Below are 21843 nucleotides of genomic sequence, written 5' to 3' on the forward strand. Positions count from 1 at the left end.
AAAGTCTAGTCCTACCAAGGCACCTGAAAAGATTTCTTCATACAGGTAAAAAAAAAAAAAGTGTTTAATAGCTTTGCAGTTACTGCAGATTAAATGCAAAACATAAAGTACATAAAGTTAACGATAAAATTCTTACATACCTATGTTTCTAAATAGCAGCTACAGATACAAATTAATAACAAAAACCTGTCCCGCAATATTTTAATTGGTCAATTACTGTAAGTAAACACTATAAATCGGGAATGTGATTTGGTATTCCACTGACCATCAAAACCAATGACAACCTACTTTAGAAATTAATTTTTGATTGGTTATTCCAAGGGTAGGGCAAATGTCGGCAGAATGACGTAAATTATTTCCCAGGTATCTATTGGCTAAATATGGTGACAATCATCTCAGGTGGGCCTGTGCTATATGTTTGCTGTCACAAACTCTGGCTACTGGCTTCCGTCTTGAGCCTGCGGAAACGAGCTAGAAAGAGAGAGCGAACGAGGGGGTTGATACACAGAACTGGGTGATCGAACGGATGAGAGTGCGAGGGGATAGTACGAGTAATTAAATATAATATAGCTAGCCACATTGTACGTAGCTGCATATTAAAAGAAGAGGCCTGTGGAGATGGGCGACAAGGCTGGCACAAGGTGAGATTCGTTAACTTTCTATTGCTAGCTAAATGGCTGGCTAATTTCATTGTATTTTTATCTAGCTGGCTAAACGGTGGGTAACAACAGCCAGCTAGGGGCAAGTGAACTACTAGGACAATTTTGCATGCATTAGTTATAACGTTAGCTTGTTAGCTTAATTCTGAAGCTGAGTTGGGTGGGTGAAGTGGGGATCTGGGAGTGGTATTGTGTACGGAGATTCAGACCCATTCTAGCTAAATTCAGTTGGGTTTGGTGAGTATTAGTAACGTTTGTTGGATTGCTAGCTAGCTTCTCAAACGAAGGGCGGGGTAGTGTTAGCTAAAAAGTCAACTGAATAGAGCTATATAGTAGCCAAAATATTACTTAAACGAACAGGTTTCTCCTCGCGTAGTTAGGGGGTAATTAACTAGCTTGCTACAATATTTTGGCTAGGAGCATAGCTGGCTAGTTGCTAAAGAAGTTCAATAGATATTGCCAGCCAGCAACTTGACTAGATTGTTTCAGAGTTCATCTAGCGTAATTTAGCAATTCAAGTAATTTACTTGATAATATTATGAGATTGTAGTTGTCTAATGGGCTAAGCAAAGCTGTGTGTGCGTGTTTGGCTTGGTCTGACGGTTTGTGAACGGAAAGAAATAGCCTTTTACACATGACATTTGCTTTCTCGGCAGTCATCATTAATAAGCCAACTGGTGCGATGTGACTTGTACAGCCTGCTACTTAGAAGGTCTGCAAAGCGATTGCGTAGTGTTTGTGTTTAAAATATTATGTTTGTCTAGAGGTAGCTAGTTTTTCGGTGCATTTGCTTAGCTAAGATTTCCCCCGCAGGATGACGTCGGGTTTGACGTATGCTTTTAATTGAAATTCAGGAACACACATGGATGAGAATGTAGATTTTTTTTAAAAAGCTGAGGACGAACATGTTTACTAAATACATAGCTAGCAACCGTGTATGCACCTTTTTAGTTAGCTAGTAGCACCTCTAAAATGTCTTAATTTCATAGCGTGGGCGGCGATACCCGCATGTGCGTGGGTTGACGCGCTTAACCCGTTTTCCTGATGGGCGAAGTTAGACCCTGCCTCTGATATAACAAGACCAGCCATACGAACTGTGATGGTCTGTCTTGACTGACATACATTCGCATTTGAAGCTGTGGAAGCGAAGAGATCACGTACGCGTATTCTGGTTGTATGTGCGTCCAAATGAGCTTTTGCCACAGTAATGCATTTGATAACTCCCTTTCTCTTTCCTATAATGGAGAGAGAGATGTATAGTTTAGCCTACATCTGCTGGACATGCACTTGTAACATTATCATTATGGATAAACTTTCATTCTTTTTTGCTCATTAGAAACGTTAGGTGTAGATTAATTGTTTCTGCTGATACCTGGTGGAAGTTATTGTCATTGTGTGAATATCTGCAGAATGGAATTCCACAAGATGATGAGCATAACGAAAGACTATCTAACTATCTATACTACTTGGGTTTTTACCCTTTGACACCGAACTCCCTCTTGAAATACTTTATCATTCATTCTCGCACACTCCAGATCACACTCTTTTGATCTTCTTATATTGCTCCTCCTTCTCAACATAAATAAAACTGCTTGCAGTGACCATATTGCAATAGTGAAGAAAAGGGATGATAATGCACATTTACAGTACAGCAGCATGGAACGCTTGTTATAATCACTTCTAAAGGGCACTTCTGGGCATGCAAAATATATTAAAAGGTTATTATTATTACTGTAGTTGAATATAGTTTATGTTTATTATAGAATCCCCATTAGCTGCCTTAAGATCACTGCTGGGAATGGCATGTATAGGCAAAGAAAGGCAGGAACAGGACAAAGAGACATGGGACTGTCTGGTGATGTGGATGGAGGGGCTTGTTAGGATTTTAAAAGGCATTGGCAGCATCACATGTGCTGAGAGAAGAAACTCACAAACAAACCCTCACCTCAGAGTGTGCTGCATTAAAATATTCCTAAGGCCACATTTTATCTTTCAGTCATGGGTGTTTTCAGACTACACTGTAATAAGTGAAGGCATCTTCTGACATCCGCAAAGTATTTATTAAATTCCATTTTACTCACTTTGGCATAGATAGTACCCTTTAGAAGCCATTGCTCAAGGTAGTTTCTTGGCTGTTTGTTGTAAAACATCTGTTTTGAACCTATTTACTCAGAAAATGGTTGCAAAACTGCACACTAAAAAAGATGAAATGGAAGTTAAAAAAATGTGCTAATAAATTACAATATTTTAAGAGATTACATAATACTGGAATTTTCACCAATGCATTGATGCTAACACAAGATAGCCTACTTTAAACCACAGCATACAGATCAGTACGTGCTGGCATGTCACACGGTAAACATAACATGATGCAAACCCTCCTACCTACACGAAAAAAGGGCACCCACATCATTATAAGATTATTGCAAGTGTGGGACTCTAGTTGGTAAGTTATCTGGGGCACATGAGCAAAACTTGTCCCATGCAAGTAGGGTTTAGGCTAAATAAGAGTCATTACCGTGGGTATGGAAAGTTTTACCCTTAACCCAGTTCTCCCACCTTCACTCCTGAATCACCATTCTCCTGCTTTCTTTTCCTCATAGTCAGGGATTATGTGGCCACTTTATGACTCATTAATTGATCAGTTGTTTTGTACCCCCTCCCAGCCCTAATTCCAGCAGGATTATTATGTCTGGGTTGTATGTTGTCCTTCAGTGACTCCTGGGAGTCTGGGCGAGACACAGGTGCATCTCTGGTTATCGTTTCCCCTACTCTCTCCAGTCATTACTGTCAGGGCTCCAAGCACAGTTTACCTGAATGTGTTTACCGATCTGAAAGAGGCTTACCGATTCAAACTGTGACAATTTTGTCTATTATTGTTCGTCTGTGTTGCCAGAGGGACAATTGGCTGATTTGGCCTCTTTGTCCCAGTGAAGCCACTAAAAGGTTTTGATCTAGAGAGCTCTGTGGTGCCTCTGGTGCTGAGTTGCTTGGCCAGCTTGGGCGGCTGTGGAACCGGTTGCTAGGAAAGTGTGAAATATGACGGCGAGTTATAAAGGGGAGGAAGGGGAGGGGGGAGTTATTGTGGAGGGGAAGCTGACTGTTTGCATTAGCAATGTTGGGTGGCGGAGGTAGAGGGGGTCAGGGTGGTAAAGGGAGTCGGTGGGTCCTCTCTCAAGCAGACTGTGTGCACTCACACTCCACTTAAAGCAGCGCTTGCTATTTTTTAGACCCCGTGGCATTCTTATCACGCAGTGCTGGCTAGAGATGTTCGTCTGGTTTTCATTCCACCTGAGTTCTTGAGTGCCTGATCGAGTGAATATGTTGTGGGGCCTGCCTGAGGCGGTGTGAAGCATTTTATGAATCTGGGTGCTTTTTAGAGATTGGACTAGAACTTATAGGCAAGCACTGTCAGAGATCTTCATAACCTCAATAGTGTAACTCTATCCATGGACTATTAATATCATCAATAAGGAATGGAAAGAGAATCAATGCAGCTGTGCCTTTTAATGGACGGATCATCGTGGACAGGACATGGCCTCTGTACTGGGTAATTGTAACACCAGTTGTGTATAACTTAACAGACAGCCTCTGCCTTCCTATTCTGCAGTCACGCAGTTTCAGTCTTATTTACCCTCAGTCAGTTCTTTACCTGTCCGGATGTCGGTCGGGAGAAATAATTGCATTTGTTTTTAAATAAATGGGTCATGCAGTGGACAGTTTGTCTGAGTTGAATTTATTCCCTGTCTCCCCAGTGCTGAGGATATTGTTGTTTCTTTAGTTGGGGGAAAAAAAACAATAGGACTCTGGCCCTCCCTGACTGCGATGGGTGCAGTCGAATGAAGACAATGGCAGGTCGCTAATTGAAATCATTGTCGTTCTGGTCCCTTCGGCCTGCTGTCACCCTGATGTATTGCTTTGGTCCTCCACAGTGCCTACAAGGTACACTGTGCAGCAGGTGCTGACGTGACGCCTGTTTGACTTTATGCTCTTGAGGGAATCTACAGAAAGGCTTGTCTATAGTTGCTATGATGCTGCTCTGTTGAAATTATTTCAAAACACCCACCAAATGTGTCTCCAAAAAGCTGTGGCCTTCCTTGTATTTTTCGACAGTGTTTTAATTCTGATTTGAAACTGGCAAACGGGTTGACTTCATCCAGGTACAGTAAATTGCGCTGCAAGTGCCCCTCAGTAATAATATTGTATTTATTACAAACCACTTTTATGAGATTGTGGCACAGTGTCAAACAGTTAAACCAATAAAGCACAGTAGTACACATGACAAGTAGGGTAAGAAGTTAGAACGGTAAAGAAACCAAATAAAACCATTGTAAACTGACATAACTAAATATCAAATTGGTCTTCTCAGTTCCTCAGTCATTTCTCCCTCTTCTGTAATCTAGATGGGTTCAGTCAAGATGCCTAGTCTCTCCCCTCAATTTTCCCCATATATTTTTAGGTCTACTTTTCTTTATTGAATCTATTAGGCCTAGTCGATCTCTGCCTGATTCACTCTTTTCTGTTCTCTTACGTAGCTCTAGCACCCAGTGTTGCACATTTCCTTTTCTACCCCTCCTTCCTTCCTGCCATTTTACCACTATCTGCTTCTTTCATTACCTTTTAATACCTGGATTTGCTTGACTATTTTAAAGCACTTTAGCCTCCTTTTGTCAGATCAGTTGATAAATTGGGGGTGTAATTTATCCCTATATGTGTATAGTGCTATTAAATCCATCTCAGAATCGCAAAATAATCAAATTGACTTAAATACATTCTGGAACAAATAAACTATTAAACAGAGTATTTTGCTGTGAGGATACAGAAGCAAACCTATCTTGTTCAGGTCCATTGGTCCAATATTTACTTTCCTAGATAAGATTTCCAGTGTTCGCTTTGACAGAGTCCAATGAGAGAATGAGAGTGTTTGCTTCTCACAGTGTTGCTCTGAATTCATTGTTATTAAGAAAACTGGTATGTATGTATGTACATACGTACATATGTGCAGTACAGGCTAAAAGCATTAGGCCACCTATAGTCTGTTAATATGTGTGCATTTATTGAATTTCAAGGGTCCAACTAATGGGCAGTAATGTTATCCAATTCCATTAATTTATGTGCATGTGTTTTATGTGTATAACTGATGCACTATGCCCGAACACCATGTGACAAAAAATAGCCACATGTACGTCGTGACACCAACACACACGAGGCTGCACTAAGGCCCAAAGCATACCCTACGGAAGTATGCGGATGCTTACAGCTACATCAAGTCCATTGTACGCGTCTTTGCATTCTAAAATGTGTCGCCTGAAATTCTGAATGCAACATGTGTGAGCTGCAGTGTCAATCACTCTTTACAATGCGTTTGTGTAATTTATCCAGTAACCCCGACAGCAACACTTACAGTGCGAAAAAGGAAGGTCACCTCAGTTGATTGCTCGTGGTTGCCAGAGTGGGTCCTACTCAAAGGCGTCATCGGCAAAGAAGAATTTAAGGGTTTTTTGAGCAGTCCAGCGGATTATTTGGTGTTCTTTGTTGCCAAATTCCTCCGTCAGCTGCAAGTTAAAGGTTGTTGACACGGCCAGCGAAAGAAGTACTTGTTTGCCTGCGACGCAAATTTTCTTTCCACATGTCCACAATAGGCAACCTGTTAATGGCATCCCAAAGGACCTGCGAGAGGCATGGATTAACCATAATTATGCTAATTACTTACTTTTGCTTTGATGTATGCATCCCTTATCAAAACATTCTCTGCTGTTGCATGTGCGAGTGAACCATGAATGCTCCTACAGCACTCTCCTCTCAGACGAATGCTCCTCTTCCTTGTAGGGCAACCAGCGCATGCCTGTTAAAATGCCTGATGGGTATGTTTATCTCTGTTCATGTTATGTTACTGAATTGTAAAGCAGTGCTCCCCAATGAATGTGTTCAGTCCGCTTGCTTATGCGATCTAGCTAAAGCCTAGTGAATGTGCGAAATATTGTTTTTATGAATAGCCCATAAAATGTAAAATCCACAACAGTAACTACTCTAGCTTACCTGTTGTTGTGTGTGTGTGTGTGTATTTGAAATTGCTATTGAATACAACTGTGGTGGAAAGTGCACACACCTTTCCACTGCCCATTCCGAAGTAGAACACCACTGGTAACAAACAGGGGGTGTGAACATTTTCATAGTCATGTTCACTCCCTCTGTTTCCTCCATCCCCCTCTTGGGGAATAGAAATGCTTTGTATGTTTTGTGGGAACTTTTCAAGCAGCTGGTTCGGCCTTGTTCTGCTCGTACACAGCCACAGAGCCACTGTGATGGAATAAACACACACACTGAAGGGTCAAAATCCAGCCGTCATCACTGATGCAGGCTGTGTTCTAAAATACAAATCCTGTACAAATGCTGCCTCCCTTGGCTCTTTTCCCTCCACAGTGTAGAGCTACTTTGCCAAGAACAGTGTTCTGTATTGTGGAGTCGAGCATTCAGCCGTCAGGTAGAAAAGTGGATTAACCGCTAAAGCTCTTATTATTGGCGATAGACAGGGTGAGTTTGTTTGTGTGTTCTTGTTGCACAGAGAGTGTCATTCATTTTTCCTGTGGGTGCACAGTGAAACTGTGCCAGTTGGGTCAAGAAGGCGTGGTAATGTATTAAGTGTGTCATGACTTCCAATCTGGTGATGGCTACAGTTGTACCTCATCTGTGAAAGGCAAAGCCTGTTAAAGTTTTGAATCAACACATGCTTCTCTTAAAATTAGCTTAGGCGTTTATGTGAAAGACAATTTGACATCCCACTTGCAAATAGGTTTTTCCTCCCTGTTCCATTCTCTCACTGCCTTGTTATAACACTGGGTGCATTTGTCTGTCCTCTGTCTATACAAGTAAATTATTTTGTGTGAGAGATGGTACAAACTACAGATTTTTAGTGTATATCACAGTAAAAAAGGACCGTTTTCTGTAGAGCCTACATTTCTCTTTAATCGTCCCCCGTGTCAGTGGTATATCTTGATATATTCGATTGTAGAGGGGGAAGAAAACCAAAATCAAACAAATTCATTAAAAACTTTGCAGCTAGCTTGATGCCAGTGATTCAGCAACTGCTCCCAGCATGTTTTTTAATCCCTTATAAATGTGTTGCTAGGCAATGAAGGACCATGTTTACTGCTTACTGATAGACTGAACATTAACATTAGCTAGAAAATGCATTTGGGTACACCATCTGGTCCTGTATGCAGAGGTATAGGTTTATTATAGAGGTATAGCCTAGGTATTGGTTAAATGAATGTAATGATTGCTAAATAATATTGCCTGCGTTTGTGATTCGGTTCAAAATTTTTTTTTTTTAAATGATACATTTTTATCAAATCCATGGTATTTCATTCAGACTTTCCTACCGTGACATCCCTAATACAAACATGTTTCTGGAAACTCGCACCGTCACAATCAAGACAGGAAACAAGCAAGCAGAAAAGAGGAAGTGTGCTGGCTGCTAGATTGGGCAAGAGCTTACTGACACTTCTCTTTTTCTCTGACTGTGCCGTCTTCCTCTTGCTGTTCTCTCTCTCTCTCTCTCCCCCTCAATCCCCTTTTCAAAGTTCTCATTTCAGTCCATTATGGAAGGTGGATTGGCCAATTTGCCAGCTTTCCAGTGACCCTTTGTAAGCTTTGAATTACCAGTCCAGAAATACTAGCTTGTTTCAGCCGTGCTAAATTTAATGGGGACATGGAATAGATTACTTAAAGAATTTTCTCAATGTGCTTTAATAAAAAGCAAAGATTACTTACTTGGTGCATAGGATTCTTTCACAATAATCGGTAGCAATGATAAGCTTGCTGTTTTTGATATGTGGATGTACCAGATTGTTATCTAAACTGTGGTACATGGGAATGGGTATTTCATGGCACTTTGTGATCAGGTACTCATAGTTACACTCATGTGATTGCATATTCAAATCAAGCCCTTTTTTGTGTAGCTTACATATAACAAGCCGATTTTAATATCTATTCACACTCTTTTAAAAATAGTATTTGCATGCTGCAGTCCACTAAGGACTCTATGTTCAGGCTGATCTGCAATGAAAGCATTTCTATGTTCAGGTGTTGGACTGTACTTTCAGTCCCTTCAGATAAAATTAAGAATCACTTCTACTGATTAATGAGTAGCATTATCCGTTATTGTTTGTTAGCAGTTTGTGGATTTTGCATGTTCTTCCTGTGTCCATGTGGGTTTGCTCCCAGAGTACAAAGACATGCAGGCCGGCTAACTGGAGACTTTATAGATATGAGTGTGTGAGTGAATGGTGTGTGTGCCCTGCAATAGTTGGCGACCTGTCCAAGAGTGTATTCCTGCCTCTCGCCCAGTGCCTGCTGGGATTGGCTCCTGCACCCCCCGCGACCCTGACCAGGATGAGCAGGTATAGATGATGGATGGATGGGCATTATATTTTTAGCACCATAATGATTTGAGCGATGATGAAGTGACCTGAGCATTTGATCGAGTACTGGTGCTCACTCCTCCTTTATACAGTGATTCCATATTGCAAATCTGATATTGTTGGAATGGGTAAACACCCAGTCACACACTCCAAGTCTGGAACACTCCCTACTCCAAGACTGGAATTAAATGTAAAATTGCAGCCACATTGGAACGACAACTCAAGAATCTTGAAGTAGCTCAGGCTTGGCAAAATTGTGCAAATGCAAGCTCTTGGAGTGAAGCTCTGCTGCCGAAGTTAAGGTCAGAGTTGTTCAAAGTTTTCCCCAAGTTTTGTTTTCATGCATTTCAATCTGACCCAACCTTTGTGAGGTCTCATCAGTTGCATACCGGTCTGATTTGATTCCATCGTAAGGGAATCACAGATAGCCCTTCATGGTCTGTAATGGAACATGAGTATTTTTCTAATCTCTGCTGTCACATTGACACACACTCAGCAGTCAGCCGAGCAGAGGTCACTGAGTAATAATGACAATCAGTGATGGCATTATGAAATGAGTTAAGATACTGGCAGGCATTTAAAACCATTAAGTACTGGATGTCTGCTTATACTCGGGCTGTAAGTAGTTCAGTGAATATTCTAAGCCGCATTTGATAAACTACCAACTCATAAAAGGAGAAATGAGGAAGAGGACAGGACGTCTTCTCCAAAATGAGATTGCCTGCAGAGCAGTTGTAATGCTCTGGCGGTTTCTTGAGAGTTTTAGAACAGCACACAGTATAATACTCTCACAGAAGGCTTCATGCGTTTGAGAGAGGGAGGGGGAGCGAGGCCAGGCTTCCTCAGGCTGGCTAGAGGAAGCGAGGGATGGGGAGAATTGTGATTGTTCTGCAAAAGCTCAGGAAGACCCCCTCCCCCATAAAAAAAAGATTATCATTGTTTTTACACTGCGTGTGCCATTATTTCGGGTTGTCATGAGATTGAGATTGGAGTCATTTCCTGCAACCCACAGTCTGGTCACCTGAGCCAGGCCGCCGTGCCCGTAATATGTCCTGCATGGGTCTGTCTGCTGTGTTCCATTTAGGACCCTAAATAAGTTCTGAAGCAGTTCTCCACCCCCTTCTCTCCTCCATGCAGCTGTTTGGGAGGTCTGTGACACTTCTGTAGGCTAAGGCTTGCTCTCTGTTTAAGTACTGCTGTGTTTGCCTTATTGAGTTTCTGCCTCTGTGTGGTTAACCTTAGGTGGTTGCAAATTCTTTGCCTCTCTACCTTTAGCGGTAGATTATGCTGAAATATGCACCTCTGCTCTCTTAACTGTTGTAGATTATAAGGTCTCTGTCCTACAGTTTGTTGTTTGTTTGTTTTTCTGCTTGGTCTAGAACATTGCAGACTCCAGTTGGGCCTTTTCATTTCCTGGCCTAAGTAAGGAAAACACGTGAGAGTGAGAGAACAAGAGGAAGCAGATTACTTGAGTACCGGCTTACCAGTTTAAACCTCCGCAGTACCGTGTGTGTGTGTGCCGGTGTGTGTGTCTGTGGGAAGGCGGGAGGGTAGAAAATACTGTTAGGAGATTCCTGAATTGTGTCCTGCATTAGAAACCCAAATTCTGTATATGCCGTCTAAACATTGAGGCATTACATTACATTACATTTATTTGGCAGATGCTTTTATCCAAAGCGACGTACAAAAAGTGCATTTCATGGTCATAGACAACTACTAAACACAGGTTCAGTAAGATACCATACTTATTTTGTACAGCTATTTCTAGCCAAGAACACTGTTTAGTTAGCACAGTGAACACTATTCAGACCTAACCTCTGCAAAGCCAACTAGGCAGAAGAATAAGCTACAGTATTAGGACAAATACAAATGACCAAAAAGTGCTGGGATGGGGTAACATGTAACAAGTGTCATGAAAAAAAGGGGGGTGAAATATACAGCGTGGTGGTGGTTAGTCTAGGTGTAGTCTGAAGAGATGAGTCTTCAGGCCACGGCGGAAGATGGGTAGTGAGGGGGAGGTTCGGAGAGGGACGGGGAGTTTGTTCCACCACTGGGGAGGTAGGGTAGGGGAAGCTCTGTGATCCCTTTGTTCAGGTGGGAGGGGTAACAAGGCGCCCTGCTGCCGCCGAGCGGAGTGGTCGAGCAGGGACATAGGATCGAAGGCCCTATTGCAAGATCCTGAACACTGGTTCAGCAGGTCCATTATCTGAAGAAAGTAAGTTCACTTTTAATACATTCCTGCAGTTTAATTTAATGTCTGCCCCCATTGCTGTTTGGGTCCATCATAAGATAAGGTACTGGAGAAAATGTCAGCCTAACGACCATCTATATGCATTAGTTTGAGTCCGCACTTCAGTAAATGATGGTTTTTACTCAAGTCTTTGTCAGTTTCACCACAGTCTGCGTCCTTTGGCATTTACAGCCAAAGTAAATGAAATGAAAAAACCTCTTACATTGGTTATTGTTCTCATGCAATTTTAGGAACTTATAAAACTGAAATAGACTATAGATTAAATTACCATCCAAACTTTCAGTTCTATTTTTCTAAAATTCCTAGCTATAGAAAGTGCCAAAGAGCAACAGAATGAATAATAGTTGACTGTGTCTAGTGGGCTGTGCAGTATTTTTTGCAATAGACCATATTTGTAAAAAAAATTAATAAATAATAAAATGGCAGCTACAAATGACCCTGGGTCCTATAACGTATTATATAGTAGTATTTGTATTGGTTGGTTAGCTGCGTAAGCCAGCATATTTAAGGTTGCTTTAGTCACACTGTCACCCGAAGTTCTTCTATGTTATTTTGAAATAATAGCAAATAATTTGTTTGAAAAATGTAGTGTGCAGTACAGCAGTAACAGGAATGGCTTCAGGTATGTTCAGTTTCTCCAGAAGTGAGCAGTCAGGGCTGCATCTCCATACATTCATGGCAGTTTGTTTATTAAATGGAAGCAAACGGGTGCAGAAGTGTTGACAGTGTTGAGGTGCGCAGCTCAACATTTGAGAAAAATATCTCCAAAATTTAGGGTTGGATTCAAAGTTCCTGCTGTGAGGAGTGTTTACTCCTCACATCCTGGTGTCTTTTACACGTGTGCATCTCATTAGCTGGCAGATGCTAGAGCCTCTGCACATGAAAATGTACAATAACACGCCCCCACCCTGGACACTGCTGCAGGTCTATCAGATTCAGTGCCCTTGGGTCTAGGCTTTTTCATAGTATTATCATTCAGTACATTTTGGAAAATTAATTTCAGCTAATTATTATTAAAATGACACTTCGAAATGTACACAGTATTGTCTACAGCTTCTTTTTGTAGCTGCTACTGTTATGAATAGCACTTCTTATAATGAGAGCAACTGAACGTTCAGGCAACTAAATCCACTGCCCCAAAAGCCCTTTAGAGGAACCTGCTAAATTGCCTGTAATTTCCATCTCCCTTGTTACTGAATGTGAACAAAACACCACACTTGAGAGGAATTTCACAGGGATTGGAGTGGCTTTGTGTGTGTGTGTGTGTGTGTGTGTGTGTGTGTGTGTGTGTGTGTGTGTGTGTCTGTGTACACACGTTGGGAGAGGTAAGCCATGTTGTTTATTGAACAAAGCTAATCCTGTTAATAAATAAATTCAGCTTTAAATGTCTGTGAATTTAACACTGAGCATCACACTCCTCCATCCTACCCCATGGAAGGCAGCAGGTCCCCAGTTCTGTGCGTTTTTTTTTTGTTATCACTTTGAATACATTTGTTTACCTAATAAGTGCCACGCTCGCCCTCTGAAGTGTAGTAGTGTGCTCTTCTCCGTACACTCTTGGTCCCTGAATGTTGGTTTCCACTGTGCTGTGATTGCGATTGTCATTGTGAAAGCTGGCTGTGTGGGTGGACCGTGGTGTCTCAGAGTGCATGCTGTGCAATTTCATCAACCGTTCCATTTTTCAAAATGAATGTAGCGCAGTTTCCAGTTGCAGAGTTTGCTTGCATCAAATTGGCTATAGCCATATAGCCTTCTTTCTTAGAGAGCCTGTTACCAGAATTGTATAGCTCAAGTGACTACAGGGAGGTCTCTGGCTTGCTGAATGTATTTTTACCCTGGCAAAGGGGAAGTTGCTAAACTGTGTGACAGAAATCAAACCAAGCTGTTTTGTTGTGTAGCTGGGGTACACAATGCATTCTGTCAGCAGGGCCCATATGGACAACACATTGACTTCGGTTGAAATTGATAATTCTTTTTTGAATGTAAAACAATCTATGCGTGGAGAGCATGTGGCTGCTGCAACTTTATATCAGTGCTCACAAACACATTCCTGCTTCTTTTACTTATCCTTATTTACCCCTTATTAACCCTTTCTCTGTCTCTCTGTCTCTCTCTCTCTCTCTATCTCCTCCCCCTCCCCCCCTCCCTCCCTCCCTGCTCTCAGCCCACATTAGAGGAAGTGTTTGCGTGTGCGGATAGCTGGGTGCAGGAAGTGGGGGCATCATGTGATGTAGGCTGCGGTTGAGGTGTAAAATTGAGCACAGCCAGGAGTGGGAGGAAAGGATGACAGTTACACACACAGTGAAGGAATGCACACACACTTTGCACAGTCTGGCGTGTTTTCTGTCTAGGTCATTTCGCATGGGCTGCACTCTTTCTCTAAAAGTCTGCCCCTTAGACCAAATTCCACACAGCACATGCAGCTGACATGATTTGTGTGGAAGTATGCGGAGCAAGAAAGTATCTGGGAAATAAAACAAAGAACGCACTTGCACTTCTGATATCCTGGAGGCCTCCAGACATTCCAAGGTTCTCACACTCATTACGAGTCACTAGCAGAAATTGTTGTTCCTGATTGGTCCTAATCAAGAGCTTCTTAAGGTCAGCCATTGCATTGATCATATCCCGTCATTGTATTGATCTGACACCGTGTCTGTGGAGAAACACTTCCAGATCATGAAGTGGATTTATGTCTTTGGGTTCATACAGAATCTGCACCCTGCACCACAATTCAATAGAACTATTAATTGTGATGAAAATGTTTCTTCGCCAAAGACTTCAGGCTAATTTACATCTGAATTTGTCATACTGGCCAAGAGTGAGGCCTTTGTCACTGTAGGCAATGTGTAGCTAGTTTCTTCCAGGCACTGACTAGAATTAGCAGAGGCAGATCTGTGTATGTCTCAAATGACATTAAAGCTTTCTTTACTTCTGGCTTTCTGTTCCTTTGTTTTCTTTCCTGGCCATTCCTCTTTCATCTTCTCCATTCTTTTTGAAATAGAAATTCAAAAATTGATGACAGAAAGATGAATAAGAGAATGTGGTGCAAGCGATAACCTTCGTGACCACCAAGGTCATACTCGGTCATTGAGTTGAGTGTTTTTTTGACCAGCATAAATCCCTTAATAGCAAGTTTGTTTAAATTGTTGACTGAAAACATCAGTCAGTCTAATTTGAAAACCTGGCTGAAGATTGAGAGGAATCGGGAACACGGGATATGGCTTAATCTGGCTGTTCAAAGTCCAGGGTGGTTGCATGCGTCATGATGAGAGAGGACAAATGTCAGTAATGAGCAGTCGCATCAGAAGAGATCCATTCAGTTGTAGCAGATCACCAGACAAAGTGTGTGTGTGGTTTGTAAAGTTCTGACTCTGTGCTTGCGGTTGTTCACCATCAAGGACAACAATAGAGTTAGACTATCCCTGAATGTTATCTTTTGTGCACTGAGTAAATTGTATGAGCACAAATTTTTTCCCCACACTGTCCAGCTGTGTCTGGTCACAGTAGGCACTGTAATATATGCTCCTGCTCTTCTCCCTCTTCCTCTTCATCCTTCAGATGCATCCTTGTAAAGGAGTCTTTATTTAGCGCTTCTTTACCTGGCCCAAATTAAATCCAGACACTGATTGATTTCCTTCCGTTTTATTGTCCAGATAAATAGACAGGCGCACAGGCCAGTCCTTGGTTGCTAAAACAGTCAAAGTGTTTTGCTGTGATTAGCCTACTCCGTGCTGTGTGTCCTTGTACTGAAATGTGACGTATCGAAAGGATACATCATGGGAGCTGCCCGTAGGGCCCTCGATTCTGTCACCACATCCTGGCCCTCCGAGCTCCCGCCTGTCTGCAGTGGAGCCAGGCCTGTGATGTGTGAACTGCGATGTCTGCGGGCAGCGAAAAGAGAGGGAGGAAGACCTGGAGCTGGAAAGATGAGGGACAGAGAGAGCCGAAGGGAAGAGTCTGAACATGTCGTGAGATGTGAAGGGGTGGGGGGGGGGAGGCGCTATCGTTCCATCACTGTGTATGGTCGCGAGTTCTCTTGGCTCACATGCACGCTCACGTGCACGCTCACGTGCACGCTTTCTCCCTCGACCCACTTTCTGTCTGCCTTTCTTGTTTCTGGTTCCACTCAGATGAGAGCATTTGGCCCTGATCTATAACTGCAGCTGATTTGCTGTAAAACCGAGGCTGGGCTAGAATGAAGAAGTGCTACCCTACAGTTAATGTTGCATTGTTTTTGGCCTTCCGCCTAAACATTGGTATGGCTATTTGAAGTGACATACACACACAAGGGCTGCTCAGTTTGAACAGACCTGTCTATTCAAATGCTGACCCAAATAAACTCTGTGTTCGCGACTTCTGCATTTGCTTGCATCCACAATATTTGCGTATTATAAGGCTGCGGATATGCATATGTTTGTATGTGTTGGAAATTGTGTTTGCCTGTTCGCTTGTGCCTTACTCCAGTGCTACCCGTGCTGACATGCACATACAGAACATACAGTTCCTCAGCGGAAGCAAGTGCGCTCCAATGCACTTGCCAGGTGAGCCTGTGACCGTCTTCCATGCTTCTGGCCACGCTGTACTACAGGAGAGCTAGCGGGTCGGAAGATGGGCGTATCTCTCTCAGAAAACATTTGGTGGCATTTGGGTGCCATCAGTGGGAGGAGGGAATGCAGCAGTAACCCAAAACCCAAGCCAGGCATGGCAAAGCCAGCCACGTCCTGTCCCTAAGGAGTTGTAATCAGTCATCTTTTGCCGTATCCCAGGCTTTAGCTTGCGATGCCTGCACACACGGGGCCCAGCCTGTTACACTAGAGCGGCTTCGCTGTCCGAGCCCATTTCGTGTGGCTGCAAAACTCGGGACCGAGGGTGACGCCATGCCCCCCTCAAGCAGAAAGCCAGCGTTTCAGGAGACCGTTTGTTAACAGCCGCAGAATGCGGTGCGTGTTGCCATGGGCACCTCTCTTTTTGGTTAAGGTCCCAGCGCAGATTTTGATAAACATATTTCTCTTTTCTCTGCGCCGCCTTCTTGTTGTCATGGGAACGTGAGAAAGCCTCATCTGGCTGCCATAGCAACTAAATGGAGCCTGTTTGGGGTACGGGTGTTTTGACTTCGGGGAAAATGGGTTGAAATCCAGATCAACGCCCCGCCAGTTCTGACAGGATTTTTTGTCTGACACCCCTCATCTAATTTGTTTTGCACTTTCGCCCAAATGACTTTCCAAAGGGCAAGAGCGTTGTGCATGAGTGGGTGGAGTGCTTCATCGTCATGTGCTGTGTAACTGAGTCTGCATCTGCATGGGTGGGTGTGTGCAGTTTTTAATTATTCTGTTTTTATCCGCTGAATCGAAACATGAGGATTTCAATATTGATATCTGTTAAATGCATGCACACCCAACCTGTTTTTGTGTTGCATCATCCTCCTGCTTCGCTCGGAAATGATCTTGTGCTCTCCGTGGCTGCGTTTCTGCGACTGTGTCTTTGCGTCTACTTGTTTCCCTGTGCATGTGTCTGTCTGTCTGTCCGTCTGTGCAGTACGGCACCCTCGGCTCGCAGTTGGCAATGCAATATTTATAAGGCCCCAGTCATTAGAGAGGGACAGTGTGAAACGCCATATTAATGTGGTTTTAATCTTTAATTCAAATCTAAATCTGAGAAATCCTCCGAGACTCGGCTCATGGAGGCTAGGTAAGAGTGATAAAATGTGAGAGGCAGTGAGAGGAGGAAGACTGCAGGGAGAGATGGGTTGAGAGATGCGCACAGAACAGGAGAGGTGGAAAAGGAGGAAGGAGTGAGCAGGCTAGCGATGCGTTAATGTGTGGGACTGGGAAACATTCAGCATTCTTCTGGTGCCTGTTCTAGTCTGTCTGTCCCCACCCCCAGCACGGGCGAAAAGCAGTGGAAATCTCCTACGTTTCAAAGCCATGAAGCAGTGCCCATTGTGCAGCACCCACCAGCACGGAGAGGGGAGGCTCGTTTCTGAGCGAGAGCCAGTGGCCAACGGACGGCAAAACCGTCCACTCGCGCGGGCCCTGCCTGCGTCGTCATGGCAGCGCGCGGAGCGGCATCGCCGCAGAGTGACGACGCGCACGGCGTGGGTGCGTTTGTCCCTCGCGCGCTTCGAACGGCGAGCGGCCAGAGCGGCAAAAATGGCGGCGCCGTCACGGCCCCGATCCCCGCGCCGCGTCGTAGCGTAGAGCCGTAGTTCGGGGGGGAAAGACGGGAACGAGCGGAAAACTACGCGGGACTCCGCCGAGTTCCCTTCCCTCGGCCCTCCGGCTGCGTCTTTTCGCTGAGCAGAACGATCGGCGTCTGGGAAGGAATGCGTTCTTGCGACATAGACGAGAGATATTTATATCTGCTCTCTGGCCGGGCCAATTTGGACAGGAAATAAGATGCTCATCGCGCTTCGCGTTATGTGAAGTTTTTAACTTTTATTATTTTTCCGTCTTCCTGTGATGGCCTTTGGGCCGTTGGCTGTGCTGGAATGATACACCCCTCATTGTGTGGCCTGCCCCCCTCCCCCCCGCCCAGGGCTGCTCTCTTTCGCCTTCCCGCTCTTCATTCACACTCATTGTCACACTTGATTCTGCTGAACTTTTTTTTTCTAATTCAAATGAGCCATTGTTGCTTCCTGCTGCCGACCCGAGCGCCCAGTATGTGTGAGGCTGTCGTTTATCTTCTCGTTATTCGGCCTCCGTCCTGTTCTTCCCTCCGTCTTTTTTTCACTCTGCCTTTCTCTTTTGTCTTTCCCTCCCCCCGCTTCTCTGTCGCTTTTCTCCGTGTCTTCTCCTTTTGCCCGCTCTTCCTCCCCTGCTTATTCTCTCCTTAAGCATCGCCATGCTCACATTTTCACGCCCTTCCTCGGACGCCTGATTGTCTTCGATAAGCTTTAGCTCTGCATAAAGCATAAATAGCTCTGCCTGTCAGGTCCCTGTAACAGAGGCGGTGATGGTGCAAAGTTAGGTGTTATCACAAGGGGGTGGGGCGAGTTGTTTCATAGTTCCCTCTCCCCTGTTTGATATCCAGTATTGGCCAGGTTAGGTTTGGACTCATTACCAGCACTACAAAAAGTTCAAATCATGAGATGGATAAGGAGTAAGGTCCTGGATTGGGATTTGCATATGAGAAATAGTGTGGCCGTAGGGTGTAAATGCCTCATGGCTCAACATCATGAGTAATAAAAGAAAGAACAGTTATGAGTGTGCAATTCTTCTTTTGAGAGTCCAACCATTGCTCATTTAATTTTTTTTTCTGTCTCGCTCTTTCTTTCAGGGTCTTTAAGAAGTCCAGCCCCAATTGCAAGGTAACATTTTGTGTTTCTGTATCTTTGTGGTCATGTATTTTGTTGGCATGTGAGTGTACGTGTGTGTGTGTGTGTGTGTGTGTGTGTGTGTGTGTCTGTATGTGTGTTTATGTCTATTTTTTTTTTTTCTCCATGTGTATGTGTGTTTGTGTCTGTGTGTATGTGTATGTTTGTGTGTGCGCGTGTCCGTGTGTGTGGGTGTGTTTGCGTGCCCGCTTGTGTGTGTGTGTGTGTGTGCGCGCGTATGTGTGTGTTTGCATGCGTGTTTGTGTGTGTGCGTGTGTGTGTGTGACTGAGACGGTGTACCTTCTCTCTCCCTGCAGACCGGTTCCCTGCGGCGTCTGTCTTTCTCCCTGCTCTTCCTCTGTGCTTTTGGGAGAAGCTGCGGTAGCAGCACAACCATGTTCTGTCACCTTGTTTACACTCTGCCTATCCTTCTCTCTGCCTCTATCTCCATCTCTCTACCTCAAAACACTCTCCTGGATTTCCCTCCCTTTTCTCCTGTTCTCCTCTGCCCTTGCACATCTCCGCCTCCTTACTGTCCCCTCTGTCTCTCCACCTTTAGACCTCTTGCCTGTCTCATTTCCTGTTCTGTGCCTGTAGTGGTCCTATCCCTGTGTAAGTTTTTCTCTCTTCTCCAGTTCCCTTGAGTTTTTCTTTCTCCCCCATCTCCTGTTTTCTCCCCATTTCTTTCTGGACAATTTCCCCTCCTTTTGCCTCCAGTCCCACCCCCATTGCTCTTTCTCTCTCTCTCTCTCTCTCTCTCCCCTCTCTTTATCCTCTCTCCCTCTCTCCTCTCTCTTTCTGATGGAGGCTGCAGTGTGTGTGGACGATGTGTTTTGTGCTGTGCTGCCGAGGCAGGTTGTGTTCAGGAAGGGAGTGGAGCGGCTCGGGGTCAGTATCTCAGGGCTGTGCCTCGTTAACGTTCCTGTCTGACCAGGGGTGCCACTTAATCATGCTGTTACGTGGGGCGACTCGTTTGTGGAAGGTAATGACCTCTCTCTCTCCCCTCACTCTTTTTCTCTGTCTCCCTGCAGCTCACGGTATACCTGGGGAAAAGAGACTTTGTGGATCATCTAGACCATGTGGACCCAGTGGGTGAGAGCCTGGAAGGGGTTTTTATGTTCTGATGGGTGCTAGGTTTCTGCTTGTGTGCCTCGGTGCCTAATCCATGTACACTCCAGCCATTTAGAAGTTCTAAGTGGTCTGCATCAGTGGATACTGGTTCAGATGGGTGAGGGAGTACTAGGCTTGGGCAAAGTGTTAATAGAAGTTCTTGATTTCACATTGGTTGTGGTGTCCAAAATACTTCTGCTCTACTGACTATTTTCTGTCTCTGCTTTCTGGAGGAAATCCGCTACTGGTAGCATCATGGCTGTCTTAAAATTTCAGACGTTTTTAATGCATTTCATCTGCAACTGAACAATCCCTTAAAAGGAAACATGGTCCACCGCACAATTAGGGAAGTTTGCGCAAATTGTTGCGTCAGGCAGAAATGACGTGGGAAAGGTGTGAAACGGTCGTTTCCCACCATGCTGTTACCGTGTCTAGCATTGAGTTCTGTTTTGCAGGGCTGTCATTTTGTTTGCCGATGCCCACACCCAACTCTTTGTGTTCCTTCCTCTGAGTTACCTTGGTAGTGTGTCCCAAAGGAAATGCTCTTTCCCCTGGGGAACTGTTCCCACTAATTAGGGATCGGGGAATTTTTATAGTGACGTACACATCGAAAATACATACACAACACCAGAACAAAAGAAAAATAATGCTTCATGCAGTAACCTGCAACAACTCTAGACAGATATCGGATATTTGCTGGAATATTTGGGTAACGTTTCAATTGCAGTGCAATCACATATTTTGGAATGCATGTCTTCATTGTAGTTGACGGAGGTAGTAGCCTAAATTTGCTTCCAGCAATTTCCCTCACCTCAGGGCATTCAACCTGCGTTATGCTCAGCCCCTTGGACATTATCCTGCTTATACAACAGCTTACGAACAAAAACCGTTATTGTAATCAAAACATACGTTTTCAAAACAAATATTTATCTTTACTCTGTTCATATTAGATTAAGATAGGCCTATATCCTATATTTTTATGTTTCTTCTTTTTTTTATTTTTTTATTTTATTTTATTTTTTTTACATATGATAAGTTGATAAATGGCCCCAAGTTCCAGTACAAAAAGAATATTTCGGCCTGTATTCGATGAGTAATTGATCTATCCATTAATTGTCCCCATCTCTATCGTGTAGATATACTAGCGTTTGTCATTTACTGTGTGCTCTCTGTCTTTTTTTGTATTGTCTCTCTGACTCCTGCTCTTTTTGTTTTCTATCTCTCTTTCTCTCTCTGCAGATGGAGTTCTGTTGATTGATCCAGAATATCTTAAAGACAGAAAAGGTACAGCAATATCAATAGCCTTCATTTGTCGGCTGGTCCCTGGGCATGCTTATCAGACCCGTTCATGTCGGTGGTTCTTTGTATCAATATTTCCTTCTTTCCAGTCCTACTTGCCTCTTATCTCTCCTCCTCTCTTGGTTATCTTGACGTTTTGTTCCCCCTCCAGTGTTCGTGACCCTGACATGCGCATTCCGATATGGGCGGGAGGACCTGGACGTGTTGGGCCTGTCTTTTCGGAAGGACCTGTACATTTCCACCTTCCAGGCCTTCCCCCCCCTCCCAGAGGAACACAAGCCCCTCAGCCGGCTGCAGGAGCGACTGCTGAAGAAGTTGGGCCAACAAGCACACCCCTTCAACTTTACTGTGAGCATTTACTATTCATATATTACACACCCCTTCAACTTTAATGTGAGCATTTAATACTCATATAGTACACACTCCTTCAACTTTACTGTGAGCATTTACTATTCATATATTACACACCCCTTCAACTTTACTGTGAGCATTTACTATTCATATATTACACACCCCTTCAACTTTACTGTGAGCATTTAAGACTCATATAGTACACACTCCTTCAACATTACTGTGAGCATTTAATATTGATTTATTACACACCCCTTCAACTTCACTGTGAGCATTTAATATTCATTTATTACACACCCCTTTAACTTTACTGTGAGCATTTAATACTCTTACACTATACATCTCTTAAACTTTACTTTAAGTGCTGAATACTACTCAAACACTACTCACCACTGCTCTGGAGTATAAAAGGATGGCTGGCTTGGCTCGGGACCTCTC

The 21843-nt window shown here is 43.8% G+C and overlaps 1 protein-coding gene across 2 annotated transcripts in view; it reads left to right on the top strand.

Moving 5' to 3' along the window:
* The first annotated feature begins 439 nt into the window (after window positions 1-439).
* The window catches only part of arrb2b (arrestin, beta 2b), a 34025-nt gene continuing 12621 nt past the window's right edge, over window positions 440-21843 (top strand). The window contains exons 1-5 of one of the 2 annotated variants that reach the window (XM_035409116.1): window positions 440-641; window positions 18609-18639; window positions 19677-19737; window positions 20995-21039; window positions 21206-21402. In XM_035409116.1, coding sequence (XP_035265007.1) covers window positions 619-641; window positions 18609-18639; window positions 19677-19737; window positions 20995-21039; window positions 21206-21402 — 357 coding nt within the window. In that variant the 5' untranslated portion in view covers window positions 440-618. Of the gene's footprint in view, window positions 642-18608; window positions 18640-19303; window positions 19534-19676; window positions 19738-20994; window positions 21040-21205; window positions 21403-21843 lie in introns of those variants that run through there. The other variant, XM_035409115.1, reaches the window with a different exon arrangement.

Source organism: Anguilla anguilla, chromosome 3 (assembly GCF_013347855.1).
Source record: "Anguilla anguilla isolate fAngAng1 chromosome 3, fAngAng1.pri, whole genome shotgun sequence".
Classification (NCBI taxonomy): domain Eukaryota; kingdom Metazoa; phylum Chordata; class Actinopteri; order Anguilliformes; family Anguillidae; genus Anguilla; species Anguilla anguilla.